Source organism: Taudactylus pleione, unplaced genomic scaffold, assembly GCF_031769625.1.
Source record: "Taudactylus pleione unplaced genomic scaffold, aTauple2 ptg000538l, whole genome shotgun sequence".
Classification (NCBI taxonomy): Eukaryota; Metazoa; Chordata; class Amphibia; order Anura; family Myobatrachidae; genus Taudactylus; species Taudactylus pleione.
The window spans coordinates 148,587-172,750 of NW_028284940.1; the positions used below are offsets into that span (position 1 = coordinate 148,587).

The following is a 24,164-nucleotide window of genomic DNA, read 5'->3' on the forward strand; positions in this document are numbered from 1 at the left end:
TTATTATTTATTTATATTATATTTATTTTTTCTTCTCTTATGTTTCCGGTCCAATTTGTTGTATTTTTGTTTTAATTGAGAAATTGTGGCCTTTTTGTTTATACAATTATCTGCAGAAGATTTAATTGTTTGGATACAATTTTTTTTCCTTGCTGATATTCAATGTATGTTTTGTTGTTCCTGATTTCCATCTGCAAGGTTTATATGCACTAATGTTGAAAAATAGAAACATTTATAGACTATGTACCACTGTTATTTGATGTAACAAAATGTTTTTCTCTGAAAATAAAGACTTTATAAAAAAAAAAAAAGTTATACCCCTGAAGTTATAGGGTTATTAGCTCAGAAGCACACTAGGAGGTAATTATTTTTGCCAGAGCACTGTATATGACCTCTCGTCTTGTTTTCTTTTTTTTGTAGTATAAACGACACACAAAACAGCGATAACATATGTGTGTAGCATGAGACATCAGTACTTGTATATGCTGTGAGGTAGTGACAGACAGAGGAATGGACACATCATCTGAGCACTGTGGACTCTAAAGAGTAAAATGTACTCCCATTATGTTAGGACTTGGCTCTACCAAACAAAGTGCTGTCCCTGCTGTGGGGATAATGTGGTGAGAAGGCAACGATAGCTGCAGCTATCGATATCGATAGCGGTAACTATCGGAACATTCAGTGCAACTGACCGTTCATATATTGCCCTCCATATCAGCGCTGCTATCTTGTAGATAGCAGCGTAGATAATAACAGGGGCACATAGCGCCCCTTTCAATTACCGCCCAACCCCTCAGTAATGCATGGGGGAGAATCGGTATAAGCGCACATAACGTGCGATGATACCACTTCCTCCCCATATTGAGACTTAATACATTTTCCCCTATATAACAGGAGAGGAATCGATATGATTTACCGCCGGACCCATGCCCAGCGGATGGAATCCCGACAGCAGCATCCCGGAAGAAGAGGAAATCCCGATTTTCTTAAGGTAAGTATTGACTAACCTAATTCTACCCCCTAACCCTAACCCTCCCTTGGGGTGCCTAACCCTAACCTTCCCCCCCCAGTGCCTAACCCTAATCCCCCTTACCTGCCGCCTAAACCAAAGTCCCCCGGGGAGGTGCCTAATAACCTCCCCCCGGGGTTCCTAACCCTAACCCCCCCCCTTCCCCTAGCTGAAACCTAACCTCCTGGGGGGTGCCTAACCCTAAGTCCCCCCCCCCCGGCAGCCCTAAAACCCCCGCGCGCGCGCGGCTATCCGTGGCTGGCGGCCCTTCGAACGGGATGCCGGGCGCCGATCTTCCAGCGTTGGTAAAATGACAGGCGGCTTGTTTTAGACGCCTGTAATTTAACCCTCGACGGGATTAAGCAGTTGGGAAGCCAGCTGTCGGGATTAGGACCGCCGGCTTCCCCGACTGCATACCTCAGGAGGAGACCTGTAGGATGGAGGCAGGGGCATAATCATTCTAAGTTGTTCACTACGTTTCTTTTACGCTGGTACCCTGCATCACCAATCTCACAAGCTTTGCACTACACCAGAGTTTCCAAAACTCTGCCATTACCGTCCAGGTTTTAACGATATCCATTCTTAGGCAAAGGTGACTTAATTAGTACCTCACTCAATTTGATTTAACCATCTGGACTCAAGCATGGATATTCTTAAAACCTGGACTGTGTGGAGTTTGGAAAACTCTGCACTACACAATACTGGCATAGTTAGCATGGAAAAAAAAAAAATAATTACAATGGGAACCACCAAACTCACTGGAAGGAAACTCCACTCCTGGTTTTTGGGATCATATTTCTCCACCACGTCAATAGGAGATTGTTGGCTACCAAATCCTCCAATAACAAGTAGCACCTCATTCGCTCCTTAAAAATAACAGAAATATTACAGACGGATAGTTATGACAAATGCTCCAAGTAAAAACAAAATCTAGATTTCTCAATCAGCCACATAGGGAATACTAGACCGTAATATCATTAATCTTAAGGAGCACTACAGTCTAAAGCTTTCTAAAACAACATCCACTTTCATATATTAAATTTTAAAAGTGAAGACACAACTACCCAACTGATGGGCTGATGCACAAAGCATTCAGGCCCAGCCACCACAAACTGTATTATGTGAGTGGACTGTAAGGTAGAAAGATATGGAAGTGCATCCTGTTTGCCCTAACCCAGCATATAGACTGGCGGAAAGTGAATGCAGAAGATTGTTAATCTTGCACAGATTAAATAACTTTGGTTTCTGAGAGGAATCCAAAAGGAGGCTACGGAAAGCTTCATGTATGGATAAATTGACTGGTGTTGGTGATTAACAACTAGAGAGATCGCTACAGTGCAGACTCTGCTGGCACTACTACGATTACTATGAGGGTGTTTATGAACTGTTGGCTCCCCAAAGATCTTCATTAACATGAGAAATTGTTGCCAAGTCAGAAATGGCAGTGCCCCAAAATAAAAGTGGGAGTTCAGAGGATGGGGAACTTGAAACCCTCCCAAAAAAGCCTTCTCTCAAAATTTAAGATGGACCACAAGGAGTTTCTAGTGTTGAAGTCTGATTTTTAAAGAAGAACAAACCGAAGATGTGCACTACAACAGCTATGCTGGTTCAAAATTCTGTTCTTTATTGAACATTTTGCATTGCACTGGCTCTCCTCCCACTTCCTGGCCATAGCCAATCATCTGCAGGCTGTGAGTATTTAAGATAGGAAGTCAGAAAACTCAGTGATGATTACAGTATATTGTCTGTTGGGTGGTAACTAAAGGATTAAAGGCCAAGTATAAGAAACCATGAGATACCTGGTCTGTATTTGCTACTCTGCCTAATTCTTGTTGCTGACCCAGAGATTGTTTTGACTAAGTTGGATCCTCTGTTCTCCCAACATCGGTCTGTTTATTGGATATTCTTTCTTTGAAATAAAAAACATCCAGCACTCTTGTGTGATTGGTGATTAAACTAGACTAGACTTCATCCTAACATACCTATATGACATGTATGATGTGTGGATACGGATTGTTTGATAACTGTAACTGTAGGATCAACAATGTTTATTTGGTAGCTGCCTGGCAATGATTCGAATTTGTACAATGTATAAAAATCAATTACAATCACTTTCAGTGTTCAACAAACACTTGGTCAATAATGATAAAGAATTGAAATTATAATAAAAAAAACCATAAGGAATAACTGAAATATGGAAAAGAAATAACAGCATGTACAAGCAATATGCATAAAATATACAATGTCACAATTCTGTGCATACTGCAAACGGTTCTGTCACCTATAGCTGGGCATACATTGTTAAGGGCAGTGTTCACAAATACGCGCTACTTTTAAAATGTAGCCGGGGGACGCGCTGTGGTGTGGCCAATCCCTGACAGCTGGCTGCAGCACAGCGCATCCCCCTGTCAAAGACACAACGCTGTCTGTTATAGCAGTCAATGAGAGTCAGATAGACTCTCATTGGCTGCTGCTGTGGAAAGCTGTGCCCGGTGCTGGGACAGTGTGTTTGTTCCCAGCGCCAGGTAAGCCACCGCGGCGGGTACCTGCTGAAGGGACCGCCTGGTCCAGCCACTGGCCAATAGGAGGCAGACGCGATGAGCCAATCGTGGCTCGCCGCGTCATAGCCCCGCCCACTCACAGCGTCTTGAATAAGACGCCGCTGAGCGGGAAAGTTCAGTCCGGCGGCGGAGGGGAGGAGTGAAGACCTCCCGAAGAAAAGAGAAGAGCGGCGCGGCAACAGTTCTGGCAGCCGCGCCAGAGGACGCCGTGATCAAGGAGGAAGAAAGGAATAGGCGGTGCCGCTGGCCAGTACGGGCCAGCGGCAGAAGAATGAAGCTGAGGACTGAAGAGGACTGCGGGGGTGGAAAGAAAAAGAGCTAACGAAGCTCCCCCCGCAGCCTCTTCCACTGTACAGGTAGGCGGCCTTGGGCCACCGTTATTTAACCCCTCCTTTGACCACCAGGGTTGTTGGGCACTAGGCCCGTGGGATAAATTCAGGCAATAGGCCTGTGGGTATATAGGTGGACACAAGGCCCGGGCTACATAGGGGGCATTAGCCCAATTGAAGGTGTGAGTGACCTGAGCATTAGGCCCAGGTCACTAAAGGGCAAATAGGTGGGCCAATACTGGGGGCAATGCATAGGGGGATTACTACTGGGGGCAATGCATAGGGGGATTACTACTGGGGGCAATGCATAGGGGGACTACTACTAGTGGCAATGCATAGGGGGTCAATGCATAGGGGGGGGCTACTGGGGGCAATGCATAGGGAGACTTAAGGGCATTATTGTGTGGCATAATTTGTAAAGGCCATTAATGTGCGGCATAATGTGTTAAGGCTGGGCATGGTTGTGTGGCATCATTTGTAAGGGGTATTACTGCATGGCATAATGTGTAAAGACCGGGCATTAATGTGCGGCATAATGTGTAAAGGGCATTAATGTGCAGCATAATGTGAAAAGGCAGGGCGTGGCTGTGTGGCATCATTTGTAAGGGGTTAAGGGAGGTCCGAGAGGCATATGGGGAGCTCTAAATCATAAATTATGATGGGACCCAGAAATGGTCAGGTAGGACTCCATTTTTTTTTTTTTTTTTTTTAAAGTGGAGGGTCCCTGGGACCCACATATTTTGTCACTCACCGCGATCACTGGTTAAGGGATCATATATACATTACATTATACTATACATTACCCGACTTTGTGAACAATCCGACCAAAACCAGGAGGTATACAGTTTCAAGTGTAAAGTGTAAATTTACTAAAGGTTGATTTTAAATCGATCTAAAATCAATGCTGTATTTCAGGGGCTAAATCGCACATTTACTAACATTTAAAAATCAATTGTTTGCTAGTAAATGTGAGATTTAGCCCCTGAAACACAACATCGAATCAGATCGATTTAAATCAATCTAAAAATCAAAATCGTTCTTCCGTAAATTCACCCCTAAGGTCGCAATTGGCTGCAAAAAAATACACAGACCTTGCGACCAATTTTGCATTACCACGGGTATGCAGGCACCCAAAAGCCATAGTATCCAATTAAAAAAGTAGCGGATGCAGGATTAGGGAAAGTGGGGTGCATAGTTAGTACCTGTCCAGTGCCCTGCCGGTCCATGAAAACTGTCTGCGACGCTAGAGAAGAGACGGAGGAGGAGGACAGCGCTGCAGAAGGTGAGTAATTAAGGACTAATTAAGCTAACTGGAAACTTCCAAATGTTTAATTAGTCATTGGCAGCATGTTCAAAGGGGTCAGAGCAAGTGCTGAAAATTTTTCCTTAAAATAAGGATTTTAAGAAAAAATTAGACCTGCTCTGGAGGTGCTCACAAAAAAAATCAAAGCCCTGCACCCGATAAAATACCAAAAATCTCACAACTGTGGAAAAAGGAGCCACTGTATGAGCACTCATTGCATAGTGGTCACAGTCAGCCATCACCTACTGGGAAAATGAATGGAGATGGGGAGAGAAGTCCACTATCACACTCGGGGCATCTAGAAAACTCCCAACCATTGCATTAAAAACTACTTAAAATCAAATAATAATAAGAAATAGTCGTCTTTAATGGGAATATAAAAAGGAAAACTAGAGGAATACTGGTATGCTGCATGCACTTACAAGAAAGATATGTAAATACTTAATGGTAACTCTCCTCAGTGTACTAGCAGAACATCAGAAATTAAATGATCAAAACTATTCTTAAGAATCACTACTTTAAACTTCTTAGTTGCTGATACTTAAGTGAAGAGCAGCTGATTGGTTGGCAGCCATCCATGATGCATCTCTAGCAGACAAAATTCATAATACTTTTACCACTAACAGCGAGAGAATGATATATTAGGGAATTACAAGAAAGTAAATATCTCCTACATGGCAAGGATAATGGCCTTCAAAATACTGCATTTTGCAAAGGTGAGTTTAACACTAACTATTAACCATTGGTAAAATGACACAACAGGAAGTGTTTTCTCACAACTGTTGTGTCCTCTGTGTATTTGGAGGTCTTAGCCCCCCAGACAGCGATAGAGAAATAGGACATGTAAATTCTTGCACATACCCAGGCGCACCCTGGTTCTTGGACCTTGCATCTGACTCCTTAACTCTGGACGCAGATGAAATTTCTTAGCTTCGTCCACCAGGTCTCTGCACTGTAAGCTGCATTTGATTAGGGGCTGCAAGTAAGCAAACAAACATGTTTACATGTCACACTATCATAATATGGCAGCCATACGACAAGGAGACGATACACAGAAACCATTCCCTTGCTCATGTACCTCTGTGTCTATGACATCTGTGATGTAGCGTGGTGTTAGCAGTGGCATGCGCACATACTGAAGAAGCTGTGGAAGGGACTTCTCTCTATGCTGCTTGTTGTGCTTCACCCAGTTTATCACAGCCTCAAACACAGGCTCTTCAGAATCTATCTGCATGACAAAGTGATATAAGCAACTGCAACAGCTGAAATGATAAACATGTATTTGATAGGTATGAGATTATGACTATGGTATCTGCTTCTCTATCACTCTTGTACCTGAATCTCATCACATCGGATTAGTTTCTCCACCTCCTCCTGCTGTAACAAGATAAACTCCTCATGTTGTACTACGTCTGGAAAGTGTTTTTGGCTGTATACTTCGGCCGCCTGCATAAGGTCCAAGCAATTGTGAGTCTCTGCAAAGTCCCGAATTCCTAAGCAATTGGAGGGATCGAGTTGAGACTCCAGAAAGTCACAGCAAGCCTGTTTCACACCTGCATGGTTCACATGTTACAGTAGGAATTTAATAAAAGGCAGCCATTTTTCTAAGCTATATAAAAACAAAAACAAGTGACTTTTTCTCTGTTATTACGGTAGAATAGTAATATTTTAGGTATCTAGCCATGAATAAATGTGTAAGTAAACAACAACCTTTTGTCTGTGTGACTTATTGGTCATTATAAATGTATTTGTCTTATATTTCCCTCAATACACAAGCCCCCTCCCCTCAACACAATCTGTTAACCATTTGCCATCCCTGTGAATGCGATATACATAGGACAGAATAACAGGAAAAACTCATTAAAAGTAGATATTAGGGAAAGAAGAAGGGCGATACATACATCGTGTTGACATTCATATGTAGACCCTGGAACATTGACACCGGTAGACCAACAACTGTGGAATACTAAAAGCATTTCACGGGCACCAGGATTTACAACTGTAAATATGATATTTAACCATCATGTCATCATGTTTACAATTGTAATGTCGACACCCGAGAAATGCTTTAGCTTTTCACAGTTGTTAATCTCCCGATGTCGGCATTATAAATATCAACAAGCCTACAGGATCCCAGAAGGGATTTTACAAATTCTTGCTTATTGTCACATCTGTCATCCAAATAAAACAGTATTGGGGTGATTCAATTGTGCTGCGCGCTAGCCGTCTATAGTAATGGGCGTCCATCAGAGCAATTCAATTGTTTCTCTGATAGACAACATTAGCCGTGGCAGTTAAAAAAAATTTCTCGCAGCCTCCGGAGGTGCAAGAAAAATGTGTCTAAAGTCCCATTTTTTGGGTGCCCCAACAGTGGTTTGGTTGCCCAAACGTCTGTTCGGGCACCCTAACCTCCTCATTAGACGGGTTTAGCCGCTTTCGCAGCTAAACCCAGTGCTTGTGGGCGGGTTAAATGCTAATGAGCGCCCGAACGGAGAAACAATTGAATTGCTCGTAGATGCCCAGCAGGAAGCGCGCGGCACAATTGACTCACCCCATGCGTTTGCTATTTAATATAGAAATTGTGAGTAAATTGTGTGATGGGCTAAATATGCAGGTGTATGGATTTCCAAATGGTTAAAGAAAAACGTACAACAAAATTATATGAATATCCATTTTAAACAATGATCCTCATTCCAAAAAGAACCCATTCCACTTGAGATTACTCCTCCATTTAAAATATGAATAATAAAATTGTAGACAGTTGGCATTTATAAAACCATTCCGCAAAAGCTACTCTGCTGTCCACGACTCACCTTTCAGCTGAAGTAAACAAGCAGCTGGCAGAAGCTCCTGCACATTCTCCACTGTTACATGAACCGTCTCTGTGTACACAAAGTCAAGTAGTATCTCCATAGTAGATGAAGTCAGCCCCTGGATGTCCACATAGGGTTTGTCTTTCTCAGACAACTGTTGTTTAAAGAGGGGTGAAATGAGAAAGATGAGGCAATTTATCTACACTATAAGACCCTAAATTAAACTATTAGGGGTCTATTTACTAAGCAGTGTTAGGAGACAGAGTGAAAGTGATAAGGTGCCAGCCAATCAGCTCCCAACTGTCATCTCACAGGCTGTTTTTGAAAAATGACAGTTGGGAGCTGATTGGCTGGCACCTTATCACTTTCACTCTGTCTCCTAACACTGCTTAGTAAATAGACCCCTTAATCACTTTCACCTCGTATTAGTAATACAACAGGGGTCTGGTTTTGATAGAATGTTATTGAGATGTCTTTCCCCACCAGTGCCTCCATAATGATAGACTTTGCATTTCAACCTTTACACTTTTTGTGTTGCTGCTAAAGCATAGAAATTCATGCTCTCATCAGAGAACACAGATTTTTGGATTTAATTCGCCTATCTTTTCTAGTAGGTAAAATTAAAATTATAGGGAGGCTGAGAGAGTTTTATCTCCCATAAATGGCATGGTCCTGATCCCCCACCTCTTCCTTGTAGTTGCGAATGAGGGAGGGGTTATAAATATAATTCAGTGTTAAAATTGAGTGCTTTCATTTATCACTGACTGCTCCTACTCTATTTAAACTTCTAACAGCCAGCCAGCCAGCTACTGCTCAGCTGCCTGAATGGTATGGGAAAAACACATTTCTGGAAAAAAGGAGAGTTATGGTAAAACTCACCCTTGTTATTAACTCTACAGGGAGACAATGGGGTGTAGGTGGTACTTAGAGGACCGGACACCAACAGCAAAGCTTTTTTCTATCCCAGGATGCTCCGGTCCTTCCCCCTTCTACATCGCCCACAGCTTGAAGGCAACTCAGTTTTGTTAACAAGCCCAAGGCAGGAGCAGGACAGGAGAGAAGGAAGACTGGTACACTGAAGAATCACACTCTCACACAGAGAAGGAAACAAGTGACCAAGAGAAGAAACCCATAGAAGCCAGGTGCGTCAGGGCAGGTGCCCTGAGGGCCCTATAGACTTCAAAGAAAGAGTTAACAAGGGTAAGTTTTAGTACAACTCTCCTTTTCTTCTTCAGGGTCCACAAGGCTCCACAGGGAGACAATGGGGATGTCCCAAAGCAGTTGTTCAAAGGTGGGGACGCTCCTGAGCTGAGAGGAGAACCAAGCGCCTGAGAGGCAAATGTATCAAAGGCATCGAACTTAAGAAAGGTGTGGACAGAAGACCACATGGCCGCCTTGCATAGTTGTTCGGTAGACGCACCATGGCTGGCTGCCCACGGGGGACCCACAGAGCGAGTAGAATGAGCAGATACTGTAGCCAGCGCAGGAAGGCCAGTGTGCGTGTAAGCCTGTGAGATAGTCATGCGAAGCCATCCTGCCAGAGTCCGTTTGTTAGCTGGCATCCCTTCTTGTGGAATCCATATAGGACAAAGCTGGTGTCCAATTTCCTGATGGAACTAGCACGGTCCAGGTAGATCTTCAGAGCACGTACCACATCCAAAGAGGCCTCATCTGCCGAGAGGCCTGGTGATTGAAAGGCTGGAACCATAATTTCCTCATTAAGGTGGAAACGAGAGACTACCTTGGGAAGGAAGCCAGGGCGCATTCGAAAAAAAGCCCTGTCCGGATGAAAAATTAGACATGGGGAGCGACAGGGAAGCGCCCTTAAATCAGATACCCTACGGGCAGATGCTTTAGCCAGAAGAAACAGAATCTTCGCAGTGAGACATTTTAGGAGTATCCTTTATTTATATGGTGCCACAAGTGTTCCGCAGCGCCTTACAAAGTACATAAAGAAAATAACTTGGCAAGAGAAATACAGTACAATACAATATAGGACAAGGACATGGATAATATACTGTACATTGCTACATAAGTGACCATAACATCTAGATATGCAGAAAGTAAGCAACCAAGTGTTAGGTGCCCTGGTGGGGGGTAAGAAGTAGATGAATGTAAAATAAGGAGAAGCACAAGAGGGGAGAGACACTACATTCTAAAGGGGAGGGACAGACAAACAGGTGTGACACAGATGGGGTAAACAGGGAGGAAGGAGCTATTTGATATCTACTGAATCCAGTGGTTCGAATGGAAGTTCCTGAAGTGCGTGGAGAACCAATGACAAATCCCACGTAGCCACAAGATGGACAAAGGGAGGTTGCATACGTAGAACACCCTGCAGACAGGTGTGAACATCTGGTAGAGGAGCAATTCTGCACTGGAACCAGATGGGCAGAGCAGAGACGTGCACTTTCAGAAAGGCTAGGCGGAATCAGAGATCCAATCCAGTTTGAAGAAAGGCAAGGATTCTAGAAACCCTAAAAACCTGGAGGGTCATAGTTTCTAGTAGCACACCACGGGAAATATGTATGCCACAGCCGGTGATAAATCTTGGCAGAGGCCGGTATACACGCTCTGAGCATGGTCTGGACCACAGAGCTAGAAAACCATTTGGACCTTAGGAGGGATGTCTCAAAAGCCAAGCCGTTAAAGTAACAGGTGAGGTCCGGATGGAGACAGCGACCCCGAGACAACAGGTCTGGTCATAGTAGGAAGTTGGAGAGGAACATCTATGGAGAGACTTTGAAGATCGGAGTACCAACGGTGTCTGGGCCAAGCCGGAGCTACCAACAGGACCTTGCTTCCCTCTTGCTTCAACTTCCGATGAACCCGAGGCAGAAGGGAGACTGGAGGAAAGAGGTAAGCCAAATGGAAGGTCCACCTCACAGATAATGCTCCTGGTCCCGTACACTGGAATCTTGCAGTTGTGTTGTGAGGCCATGAGGTCCACGTCCGGTAGACCCCATTTGTCTACCAGGAGCTGAAAGACTTCTGGATTGAGAGACAACTCCCCTGCTTACAGATGAACACTGCGGAGATGGCATTCGGCCCATGTGAGAATACGAGTTACTTCTGCCATTGCTGACCGACTTCAAGTGCCTCCTTGGTTATTGAGGCAGGCCACTGCCGTGGCGTTGTTGGACTGTACTTGCACTGGCCTGCCCTGAAGAATATCCTGATTTAGAGTGAGGGCTTTGTAAATGGCTCGTAGTTCAAGGACATTAATTGGTAATATCGACTGGGCAGGAGTCCAGTGTCCTTGAAAGGAGTGCTGGCTGGTCACTGTGCCCCACCCGCGGAGGCTTGCATCAGTGGTGACGAGTGCCCAGTCCGGGATCCAAAAGGAGCGACCCTTGTTTAGGTGGGACGTCTGTAACCACCAGGATAGGGACAAGCGACCTCAGGAGAGAGGCCCATTGTCTGGGATCTGAGCAGATGGGGCGTCCGGTTCTACCTGGAGAGGCTCAGGTGTTGTAGGGGCCTAGAGTTAAACTGAGCTCCACCATGTCGAAGGTGGACACCATGGATCCCAAGGTCTGCATTGCAAAGTGAATTGACACTCGGCGACTGTGGAGTAATCTGCGCACTCGGTGCTGTAATACAGAGATTTTGTCTGCTCTCAGGAAGATTCTCTGAGCTTGAGAGTCCAGGAAGGCTCTCAGATGTATCATTCTTTGAGAAGGGGTCAGGGAAGACTTCTTCCAGTTGATCAGCCAACCGTGCGTTTGTAGAAAGGCAATGGTTACTTGAAGATGGCGGTGAAGAATTTTTGGGGAGCTTGCTAAGAGCAAGATATCATCCAGGTATGGGAGCAGTCTGATCCCTTGACGACGGAAATAGGCCGCCATAACTGCCATGATTTTGGTAAAGACCCGAGGAGCTGCAGAAAGCCCAAAAGGCAGTGCTTGAAATTGGTAATGTTGCTGTAGGACAGCAAACCGGAGATACTGCTGATGAGAAGGCGCTATAGGTACATGTAGGTAAGCGTCCCGAATGTCCAGACACACCATAAAGTCCCCAGGCTCCACTGCCAGGACAATAGAGCGTAGGGTTTCCATACGAAATCTGGGCACCCTGATAAACTTGTTCAGAGACTTGAGGTTGACGATAGGCAGATTAGACCCGTTGGGCTCCTGAACCTAGAAAATGGTAGAATAATAGCCCTTCCCTCGCTGTAATGTGGGGACCGTAATTATTACCCCCCAGAGCAGTAAGGACTTAATGACCTTCTGGAGGTGGTAGCCGACATACTCTGCACTGCACTGAGGTAGAAAGTATGTCTACCCAAGGGGGGAGGCAAAGGACTCGCAGGGAGCACCTGCTGTGGCCATCCCATAGGGGGAGCTACCACAGGGACCCCTAGGTAGCCTGCAATTTTTTGCCAACACCTGTGAAAAAGAAGCCCAGGGGGGTCCTGAGGAGAGGATGCAGGGGCTGATGGGCCAGGTGCCGTATAACAAGCTGCACATAGACCATCTTGAATAAGATCCTCTGAAGCTAAGCCTGCTAAACAGGACTTGCAAGACACCAGAGTGGGAACAGCAGGCTGCTTGTTATTCTTGCCTTTGCTAGACATAGCTGCAAGGCTAATGTAGCACACAATCTGGAACAGTGCAGTGAGCAAGCCAGATATATGTACAATATGGCACAGTGCAGAGCACAACCCAGATATACAGTATGTGATAGTTCTCACAAATATAGGTAGATGTGAGGTACAATGAACCCCAAAGGAAAAGGTATAAGCTGACAGTTGAGAAAAACAGACAGCAGCGCTAGCACAAGTCACATACAATGCAGAGCATACAAAATAAATGCAGAGGGCACTAAATTCAACTACACAGACCGCAGTGGCTGGGAGGAAGTAGCGCTGTATAACCTGGCTCCTGGGAGAGGTATACAGGGAGACCGGACCCAGCGTTCCCGGAGACCTGATGCAGAAATGGCTGCTGTGAGTCTCTGAGGGGGCAGAGGGTGAGGGAGGAGCAGCTGTGGGGCGGCAGGGAGAGGGCCTTCTCCCCTATGCTGATATCAACCACCGGGTCCCTGGCCTTAGCTGTCCCCTGTGCCCTGGTGGTCTAGTGGAGTCCTGGACGAACCGGTGCCCACATCAGCACCTCCGGTCTGTCTCCTGAGACCGAGGTAAGACTGCGCATAGACCCACCTTACCTGTCCTCTTGAGTGCCGGCTGCAATCCGGGGTCAGGGAAGCCTTGCTAGCTAGGTCCCCACGGAGCCCCGCCGAGAGTACCTAGCCGAGGGCTGGAGTCGCGGCACCACAGAGGGGTGATGGAGCAGCAGTGCAGACGTCCAAAGGACTGTCTCTCGCTGCTACTCTGTATTAAACATAAATCATAAAAATAAAGCTTTTGCTGCTTAACAGCAGCCCCACTGTTCTAACAGTGATCCAGCTCCTGCCGTACACCAACGAAACGGAGTTGCCTTCAGTCTGTGGGGGGGGGTATAGGGGGAAGGACAGAGCATCCTGGGATAGAAAAAAAGCTTTGTTGTTGGTGTCCAGTTCTCCAAGTACCACCTACACCCCACTGTCTCTCTGTGGAGCCCTATGGACCCTGAATAAGAAAAGTATATCATGTTAGAGATGCATAAACAACTGGTGTGCCTATGAAACAACTAGTTCAAGCATTGGGAGCGATTCAACTTAGCACGATGCTAAATAGCTCCGGGAGGGAGCTCCCGGAGCTACTCAATTCACCGAGCTGTTTGCTTAGTCGGCAAGTGGTTAAGTCAGAGAATGCTCGTGAGAACCTGTATTCTCTGACTAAAGTGCCGGCCACGCGACTGTCATTGCCGTGCTAAGTAGTAAAACAGCCGCGCAGCCGGCACTTTAGTCGGATTTCTACTCGCATCTCCAGGGGGGTGCGAGAAGAAATCCTTAAGTCTGACCAAACAGCGCTGTGAATTTAATCGCCTCCAATAAGTCTTGGAACTGTTTTATTGTACATGATAATCTAACGGAGGTATTAGTCCAGAGAAGTTCTCCACCTCCAGAACTTCATTGAATCTCAGCAAAATAATCACTGAAAAAACTTTTTGATGCTCATATAGAAGTTGACTCCATTAATTAACTTTTTCTATCTATAAATATAAAAGTATGGAATTCTCAGCATATTTGCCCAACTTTTGTTAAGCAAGATAAAATTAGCAGCTAGAAAGTCCAATACAGAATATTGTTCTCAGGTGTCGATTAGTAGAGAAAATGATGGGTCCAAAATAGTAGTAAAGCATATAACCCTTGTTTTGTAAATTGACTTCTACAACTGTTTTATACTGGACTATGCTTAAAATTAATTTCAAAGTATACCCAATGTTTCCTTAGAGTTATGTAAATACACTTAGGGGCAGTGGCGCAGTCCAAAAGTCCAAAATTCAAATAGGGAAGCCAACACCAACTGTCCTTTCAAACGCAGACAAACATCGCCAGCTGGCAGTTGGTGTGGCTCCCCTATTTGAATTTTGGACTGCGCCACTGCTGCTAACTGTATTTACATTTGAATTTTGGACTGTGTTGAGCCCCACCTCTGGAGAAGCCACTGCATAGGGGTCAATCCAATTAGGTGCAAGTTGCTACTTTCTCTTCCAATTCGCATAGCAAATTCATTTTTGCAATCCAATTAGCAACTCACACTGAATCAGTCAGGCTGAATTCGCATTTTTCCATGGAAAGGAAACATTTTTATTCTAAAGTTAAAATGTCAGGACACTGTGCTGAGCCACTTGAACCCCCCCTCCCCTAATTAGTTAATTGGAATTTTCCAGTTAACTTAATTAGTCCAATAATTACATGTAATTTTTGGGGCTAAAAAAAAAAATTGGCCTCAAATTACCTCAAAGTCAACTTTTTCGTTATTTTGGGCACCCACAATTCAGCCATTTGATACCATTTACAAACCTACAGTACCTTCATAATGCCCACAAACAGCCTTCTATATCAATTTTGGGGGGTCCACGATGGTTTCCCCACTTTTTCATGCACTTCTCTCACATCGCATTTGGCAGTCAACTCGCAAACCTCCGCTGTGAGTACCGCGAATAGGCATTCATGCGAAATCTGCGAGTATCGAGAAACAGACTTGCTCCTCGCACCTAATTGGATTGGCCTCCTAGTGTAGCCAGACTATGCTTTGTACACCACAGCTACAAAGTCTGTTGTGTTTAGGGCATGCACAAAGAGAAGCCTGTAAGCAATACTGAAACATCAATATTTCAACCAGATGGATGCTGCAACATTGCTGAGAAGTGTCTCTTTAGCTGTGGTACCCCTCCACTGAGTAGTTTGGCTAAAATAGGCAAAAAAAATTTCTAGTGACCAGGCATGTTCTAAGAAAAACATTATATTTATCTTTTTAAGCAATCCACAATTCTACAATCATGTTAATGCATATTGATGACATGATTAAACCATTAATCAAAATCAGGACATGGGTATGAATAACCAATCACATAAAAGGTTGCTGAAGCAATTTCAATAAAAATAAATAAAAAAGAACAGTAAGCAAAAGAGGTAACAATTATTAAACTGCATTGCAGTACATCCAACTGAGAAGCCCCCAGTGAGTATGCTTGTCAGCTAAATAATCATTTCCTACAAACTACATACAGTACATTGTGGTGTATGATTAGGGAATAAATAGGGTTGTATCTGTTAAGGTGCGTACACACGCAGCGATTTTTTGGACTCGTTCAGTCGTCCAAAAATTTGTTCAGTTTCTGCCCAAAAACGATGAACGATAACTACAAATACGCGCTCCTGTTTGTAGTTGGTAGTTATTGTTCATCGCCTGAACCTCCCGTCCAACCTGTTGATAATGTCAGGTTGAACATGTTCGGGAATGAGGGAGGGTGGCTGGCACTGAACGAAATCGTTCATGATTTCGTTCAGTGTTTCTGCTCAGTGTCATTGACGACACTGAGCACACCCCTGCCGGGGACACACGGGACGATTTTGTTCATGGAGCGAATCGTCCCATGTGTATATGCCTTAACTCTCGGCTGTTTTAATAAACAAAGCTTCATCCCCCCTAAAAAAAAAAAAATATTGCTGTCATATCCCTTTCAATTTCCTAAGCAGTGTAATTATAGACATCCTTATGAAAAGAGTCTCCATGTACAGAAGACTGCAATACTATTGAGGACAAGTTTTATCCAGTTGTGAAACTTCCACATTATGAATATCTGTAAGGCTCCTTACCTCACTGGTAAACATGGCACAAAAATAGTCACTACAAGCAGCCAGTACAATACGATGAGCTGGAAAATCTTGCGTGTTTACTCGGAGGGTCACATCACATAACGTCTGGCTCTTACGAAGAGAATTCATAGTATTTAAGATGGACTTGGCATGAGAGTTCGTCATGATGTCCTTAGGTGCCATGATGTCGACAGGCATTGCCAACACTACATACAATTTTGAAGACAAAACATGAAACATCAACTGTAAACTTCATCCAATTATTACAAAAGTCAACATTTTCTTACAGAGTCTAAAATAAATAAATAGATGGAGCCATTAGAAATAAACTATAGGGAGACTGATGCGGAGCTGCAGGCAAGTCTGTTTTACAGATGGATCTTGTGATCTCAGGCGCAGGTGATCAGGCATTTGCGCTGATTTCTACTGAAATTTGGGATACAACTGCATTTGGGAACAATCTTACAACAAGATTAACAACTTTATATCTTCACTGCATGTTGCAAAGTACAGAAGCCATAAACATTGTGCAAGGAGGATATGTTATATATAGTATATACACATGTAAAAAATGTGCACTGAATCGCACATACTTGGCTTGGCTTCCATATAAACACAATCATTCATCCAAGGTAACAATCCCAGGAAATAAGAGCAGTGTGGTCACCACGACAACTGCAATTGGCGTACACCACAGCACTGTGCATATGAAGCTGTCCTTTTAGACATGTATGAAGGCATTTTTCACTTTTACGAGCAAGTTTAGTGTGCAGAGAACCTCCTGGCGCTCTCTCTACGGTGATTTTGTCGGGCGATTGCGATGCACCCGACAAAATTCCCCTACTGCCCAGAGTCGCGCTGCATTGACGTTCAATACAGAAACGTCGGAGAAGCGCGACTTCCAGGTCGCGTCACTCTTTGCGTCAAGTGCCGAGCGGGGTCAGAGAGCAAGTCCCTCCCCCTTTATAAAGAGAAGGCTTTAGTCTGTACTCGGTTGTCGCCGGTGGGGACAGGAACAGTCGCTGATATATGGCTTGCCGGTGTATGCACAGTGTGTTTCTGCGCTGGTTATATGTATCCAGCAAGCAGGGCTCTGTATTGTAAATATGTCCAGCAAATCTGTAGTTTTATATATAAAAAATATATTTGTGTCCAACTGCAATACAGTGGGGTCTATTTACTAAGCCTTGGAAAGAGATATATTGAATGGAGATAAAGTACCAGCAACCAGCTCCTAACTGCCATATCACATGTGTTTTAAAATGACAGGAGCTGATTGGCTGGTATTTTATCTCCGTTCACTTGATCTTGATCCAAGGTTTAGTAAATAGACCCCAGTGTTCTACTGCCTGTCAATGTGACATATCCGAAAATTAGGCTGCACCGATGTTTCGTATAGAAAATTCAGGGCAGTGTGACATATTTGTATCATCAAACACTCTTTAAAACTGTAATTATGTCCAGTCAGCAAGTCTGTGGTATCTGTCCAAATGGGATGTAGTCAGCATCCCAGCATGCAGGATGCCGATGGGCGAAATGCTGGCGCCAAAATCCCGATCGCCGGCATCCCGAAGGTAAGTACCGGGCGTTAGTCGGAGGGTTAGGGTGTGAGGAGTGGAAGGTTAGGTTTAGGCATCGGTGAGGGAATGTTATGGTGCGGGGAGGGGGAGGTTAGGTTTAGGAACCGGGTAGGGGTAAGGGTTAGTCTTACCGTCTTTCCTTATGGGTGTCGGGATTCTGATTTTTGGGATGCCGCTGTCGGTATTCTGACTATTGGGATCTCATATCCAACCCAGTCCAAACAGCTAGTGTACAGTACAGTGTTCTCTCAACGTTGATTTTGTCGGCAGGGCCGCTCTGTAAAATCTGCTGCCGCTCACCACTGTGACGCAACCAAATGTGGCGCTGCACTAATGTTTCATATAGTAATATTAGTGTAGCATACCTCCCAACTGTCCCGCATTCAGAGGGACAGTTCAGTTTTTTTGGGACTGTCCTGCTATCCCACCCGCAGGCCGCAGTGTCCCGTGGTGGGGGAAGGGGGGAGTTGGAGGGAGCACGCGCTCCCTATGCTATGCAGAGCAGCGGGTGAGCAGAAAGAATAGATGCCGTGCACATGCGCACGGCATCTCTTCACAGTGCGGGGAGGATTCCTGTGGGCAGTCCAGCATCTCGGAGATGCTGGGCACGCCCATTAGTAATGCAAACGGGGGCGTGCTGCTAGGTCATGCCCCCTTTAGAGATATATCACGCCCCCTTCCCGACCTCAGAGATTCAAATGTTGGGAGGTATGGTGTAGCATGACTTATTGGGCACGTCGCAGTGTTCGGCGGCGGCAGACTGAAGGGCAGGGCAGATCCTTCCCCCAATATAAAGGAAGGGCGCGGTTGCTGGTGGGAACAGTGTACAGTACAGTGAAGAGAGTGGATTGCCTGAGTCCACATTTCAGTGGTTGTGTGTTTGTTACTGCTCCTGTGTAGCCAGCAAATGGGGTAGTATTTTCAGTTCTGCCAGAAGTGGAGCAGTATCTGGACTGGCTACCTGTGCCCGACAAGCAAGTGGGGCAGTTTCTGAACTGACTATCTGTGTTTAGGGAGCAGGGCAGTATCTGGGCTGGCTGTCTGTGTCCAGCCAGCAAGTGGGGCAGTATCTGGACAGCGCTGGCTATGTCAAGCTAGCAAGTAGGGCAGTGCTGGCTTTGTCAAGCCAACAAGTGGGGCAGTATGTGGGCTGGCAAACTGTGTGCCTGATTCAGACCCGCTCGCGAGAGCTGAGCGCTCGCAAGCGGGTCGATGGTGCCCAAGTGCACATGCGCACGACGGAGGCGCCTCCGTTGCGCGTATGCGCGAGACCCGAATAACGACGGCCTTGCGAATAAGACGCATTTGAAGGTAAAAAGTTTCATGAAAAGACGCTCGACACTTCCGAGTTGCACGGCACACACGCGTTATTTTTAACACGACTAGCACACGGTGGTAGGATATATGCGAACACATCTGTATTTAGTCCTTGCTTCCCAAGCTGTACAATTATCTCCTCCTAGTCAATTGGGGGAATACAGAACATTCCGGATGTGGGAAGACTGGCACGGAAAGCGTGGCCTACATTTTGTGCTATACAGCTGCGCAGACCTTCAGTTGCATAAACTGCATATATGCAATCCATTGAACACACAAGTCTGTAAATTAGCAGCTACACCATGTTATGAGTGACAGCAATCCACACTTATCCACAGGGTATAATGGTATACCATATCTGTATTGCGCAAGGAACGCGTCTATTAAGGCTTAAGCCTTAAATGGTTGTAATTTCATTGCTTTTTCCAGTTCCAGTGGCAGAGCTCTAGTAGTTTAACTCTTTTTACCTCAGTGTAATATATTAATAGCTTTTTGTAATGTTAAAACAGTTATAATTTAAAATGTAAAAGTGATGGGTACTGCTCTACAGTGATGAAGGTTATAGGGGTTCTGTGCGGGTGAGGTAATGGGTGGCAGTCACCAGAGTAAACGGTTGCTCATAGACAGTGAGCTGCCAGTCTGATAGGTGTACAGCAATGTTATGAAAGAAGCAGACGCCCGACTGAGTTACAGGTGTGTCCTTACTAAGCTTTCTTTGCGCAAAAAACCCTTAGTCTCATGCCACAGTATTGGATACAGTACGTGGCTTGTCAATATTAGGGATGTGCAGGCTCAGATAGGTTCGAGTTTGCACGTGGAGTTCGGATTTTTCCCGCCAAAAAAACGGAACTCAGAAAGAGGCAAAACGTCATCTTACATGGACGAACATCATCATTCCTGGACAAAAGTCCAGGAATGGTGATGTTCGTCCATGTAAGATGACGTTTTGCCTCTTTCTGAGTTCCATTTTTTTGGAGGGAAAAATCCGAACTCCACGTGCAAACTCGAACCTATCCAAGCCTGCACATCCCTAGTCAATATGCATGTTAGCAAATTCCAGTCTGGCTTTTTTATGTGTTCTCTCCTGTTCTTCAGTGGAGCCCACTGTTGCTCAAAAGTGCTGCACGGGACAATCAGACACTGATGTACTTTTACCATAAAGTTCAGCTTGTATCTCTTTGGAGGTTTTCCTGGGTTCTTTTTCTAACATTCTCACTATCCTGTTTACTCTGGGGTCGATTTTCTTTGTGCAGCCGCATCCAGGGAGGTTGGCTACAGTCCCAAGGACTTTAAACCTCTTAAGGTGCATACACACACAATGATTTTTTTGAACGATTGTTGATAACGATATCGTTCAATTATTGAAAAAATTGTTCACTTTGAGTTAAAACGATGAACGATTATCATTCATGTGCGTTCACGTTTGTAGTTCAGTCAGACTGACCAACTGAACGATTTTCATTAAGGCAATATGCAAAAATCGTTTGTAGTTCAGAAAAATAGTTCATTAAGGTGCATACACACGTAAAGATTTTCTGTCCAACCATCCAACTAGTTGATTGGTTGGAATGAAAATCTGGTAACGTATGAAAACAAATGACAATCAGCAATTTGCTCCCAAATCCCAGAAAATGGGAAAAAAACTGTTTGAACAAATTGTTTAGATCAAACATTTAACAAACTTGTCTGACGACCATTTTCATCTGTTTTCTGGCATTTAGCAGCAAATTGCTGATCATCAGTTACTGCCATACGTTACCAGATTTTCATTGCAACCAATCAACTAGTTGGATGGTTGGACAGAAAATCTTTACGTGTGTATGCACCTTAACACTTTAAAAAATCTGACAGAAAATCCTTCAGAAAATCATTGGTAACAAAATCGTTGTGTGTGTATAATAATAATTGCAAGTGTAGTCATAGGAATGTCAAGCTAGCATTACCTTTATCATGCTTTTCTATAATTTCTGATTTCCACAAACAACTCTCTACTTTGCTTTCTCTGGTCCAGGTTCAGTGTGGTGCACACAATAATACCAAACAGCAACAGAGTGACTACTTTTCTCCATTTAAATAGGCTGAATGACTGATTAGAAGATTGAAGACATGTGTGATGCTAATTGAAAAAAGCAATTACTTTGAAGTATGCTGCGTACACATGGTCAGATTTTGTTTCAGATGTGAACGATAACTATTGTAAAAATCATCCATATCTTTGACATGTAGGGCATGCATCGATGAACGATGCGCATTCCTGCATGTCAGATAACGATCTCTGACATCGACTGTGTTTGCAGTCAGATTTTGACGATTTCATTCATTTTACTACTGTCAGAAATCGTTCATCGTTGATGAAATCGTTGTAAAAATCGTTCATCGATCATCAAATCTGACCATGTGTATGCATCATAATACAATATTTATTATCTTTTCGAAGGGGCACCAACAAATATGCCCAAGCCATTTTAGAACATCTTTGGAGAACAAGTAATAATTCACCTTTTTTCATAGTTTCTTGCTTTATTCTATTACATACAGTAGCAAAGGCATACAAGTAATAAGTGAGACAACAGCTTTTAATTTCATTACTTTTCAGGAGAAATTAAGCAATGTTTCAGTGAGCTGCAAGGGTACCAACAAATTTGTCTGCATCTGTGAATGTTTGTATGAATGTATATTTACAGACCCAAACTGGCGGCACTCAAGGGACTCTGGGGGTCATTCAGACCCGCTCGCGAGCGCAGGACGCTCGCAAGCAGGTCGATGGTGCCGAATTGCGCATGCGCGAGACCTGAATAACGACGGCCAAGCCGTCGTTATGGGTCTCGCACAAAAGGGGGCGTGCTGTCGATGTTGAGTGACAGCACGTCCCCTTTGCTGGGCGTGCCGGGGGCGTGGCTGCCAGACGAAGGCGTTCCCATGGGAACGCCTACCGTCTGAGTCCGGACCCACTGACATCACTAGTGATGTCAGTGGGAGTGATTTTGGCTCTGATAGAGCCAAAATCACTCCAGGGCTTTCGGTCACCGAGACCCTACCGCAGGGTCTCGTCGCAAGCCCGATGGTCGCGATGGTCTTGACCATTGCGACCATCACCATGGACGCTCGCTATAGCTGTGGGTGGTAACCCACAGCTATGCGAGCGTCCATGAGGCCGCTCCAAGTTGAGGGAGGAGGGCCCTGATTCAGAGCGAGCGCTCTGGTCAGAGCGTCCGGCTCTGAATCAGGCCCTCTGTAAACACATATACAGTATGTGCTGAACATGGCCCAGTTACTCCAATGTTTCAGTTCTCTTTAATGGAACTTTCCTCAGGGATACACATATACAAAGACTTACCTTAAACAGGTACACCCCATGTGCATAACCTCGTCTCCTCTCAGCTTCCTTCCCTGCCTGTTGCTGTCATTGTTGTGCAATGGGCGCCAAATGTCACCATGGCAATAACGTCAAGCTCAGCTGGGTGGTTGCCTAGGAACTAATAGACGCATACAGGAGAATAAGAACAACCCATCACCAACCTTAAAAACATGCATAGGCACAATAAAATAAACATAGCTAATCTTGCAACGCCCATATATACATTAGATTACATACATAACAATAGAAGGATCACATTATTGCAAAAACCAAGATCAGCAGTGCATTACATTGCATTTAGCCCCTAGGGCAGTGATTCCCAAACTCGGTCCTCAAGGTACCCTAACAGTCCAGGTTTTAAAGATATCCATGCTCAAACACAGGTGACAAGTAGTACCTCAGTCAGTTTGAGTATACCATCTGTACACATGCATGGATATCCTTGAAACCTGGGTGCCTTGAGGACCGCGTTTTGGAAACCCTGCCCTAGGGACATTGATAAATGCACAATCTACATGTGCAATATAAGGCTGCAATAATAAACACTGCTCGCCGCACTTGGGGGTAATTTTACTATGATGGGAATTCTATTAAGAAGTGATGTTGCCCATAGCAACCAATCAGATTCCAGGTATAATCTTCTAGAAGGTGCTAGATAAATGAGAAGTAGAATCTGATTGGTTGCTATGGGCAACATCACTTCTTAAATAGAACTCCCATCTTCGTAAATTTACCCCTTGGTGTTTGTTCACTGATCAGTGACACAGAATAAGTGGCCTGCATGTAAGGCAGTTGTAGTTCGAAAAACATGGCTGTATTAGATAATGACAAAATGGGCAGTAAAAACTAAGTGGACTACGTATATACTATATATCCAAACAAAACAAAATTTGAAGGACAATTGTTCATTCAGCCCGAAGGGTTGTACCGAAAAATCTAGCATGCCTCCAGCTGAAGAAGGGTGCGATCCTGATCCCCACCTTTAATCATAGGGGCATGTGGTCAAATATTTTATACCTCAAAGATGCTAGATTATGTAGTTTTTCTTTAAAATGATGTGCCACTGGCTCTGCCCTCCAGGGCAAGACGAATGGACAACCGGCGGAGCTCAATGCGTTCTTTGAATGGGCCTTGAGTGGCGCCAGTTTGGGTCAATACATTTCTATATTTGTATATGGAAGGCACCTGGGAAGTGGCAGTATATTGAACATTTTTGTGTGCTGGTCAGTTTGGGTTTCTAGTTCTACAGATGTGTCCACATACATATAGCCTCCTTGCGCGTTAGACAGCCCCTTCTAATTGCGCCATGCTAGCTATTCACATCACTGTATGAATAAGATGCATTTGAAGATAAAAAGAACAACGAAAGACGCTCGGTGCTGCTGAGGCACACGGAGCTCCCACGTTGTGTGTGGAGGATAGATGTATGTGGACTCATCTGTATATGTGGATGTCAGAAAATTGTGGTGACTGTCTGCCATTGTCTCACATCAGTGTAAAGAATACTATTCTATTTAGGACATGATATCTTATTCAGAAGTGCTGGAAGCCAGTGGTTTTGTCAATGTTAATCTAATGGAGCGTACACACGGTCAGATTTGTCAGATTTGTCAGATGAACGATTAAACGATTTGAACGATTTGACCAAAGTTTTGAACGATTGAACGATTTTTGACTGCATTAAAA

General features: G+C 44.5%; 1 protein-coding gene across 3 annotated transcripts in view; it reads right to left on the bottom strand.

Annotated features, from left to right (window-relative positions):
* Positions 1-21,150, bottom strand: part of KLHL12 (kelch like family member 12) — a 60,398-nt gene extending 39,248 nt beyond the window's left edge. Inside the window, exons 1-7 of one of the 3 annotated variants that reach the window (XM_088451146.1) lie at positions 21,064-21,150; positions 16,224-16,429; positions 8,016-8,169; positions 6,538-6,755; positions 6,281-6,430; positions 6,064-6,178; positions 1,769-1,875 (exon numbers count right to left, since the gene is read on the bottom strand). In XM_088451146.1, the coding sequence (XP_088307272.1) occupies positions 1,769-1,875; positions 6,064-6,178; positions 6,281-6,430; positions 6,538-6,755; positions 8,016-8,169; positions 16,224-16,421 (942 nt within the window). In that variant the 5' untranslated portion in view covers positions 16,422-16,429; positions 21,064-21,150. Of the gene's footprint in view, positions 1-1,768; positions 1,876-6,063; positions 6,179-6,280; positions 6,431-6,537; positions 6,756-8,015; positions 8,170-16,223; positions 16,430-16,816; positions 17,147-21,063 lie in introns of those variants that run through there. The other 2 variants (XM_088451147.1, XM_088451145.1) reach the window with 2 other exon arrangements.
* Positions 21,151-24,164: the final 3,014 nt, after the last annotated feature.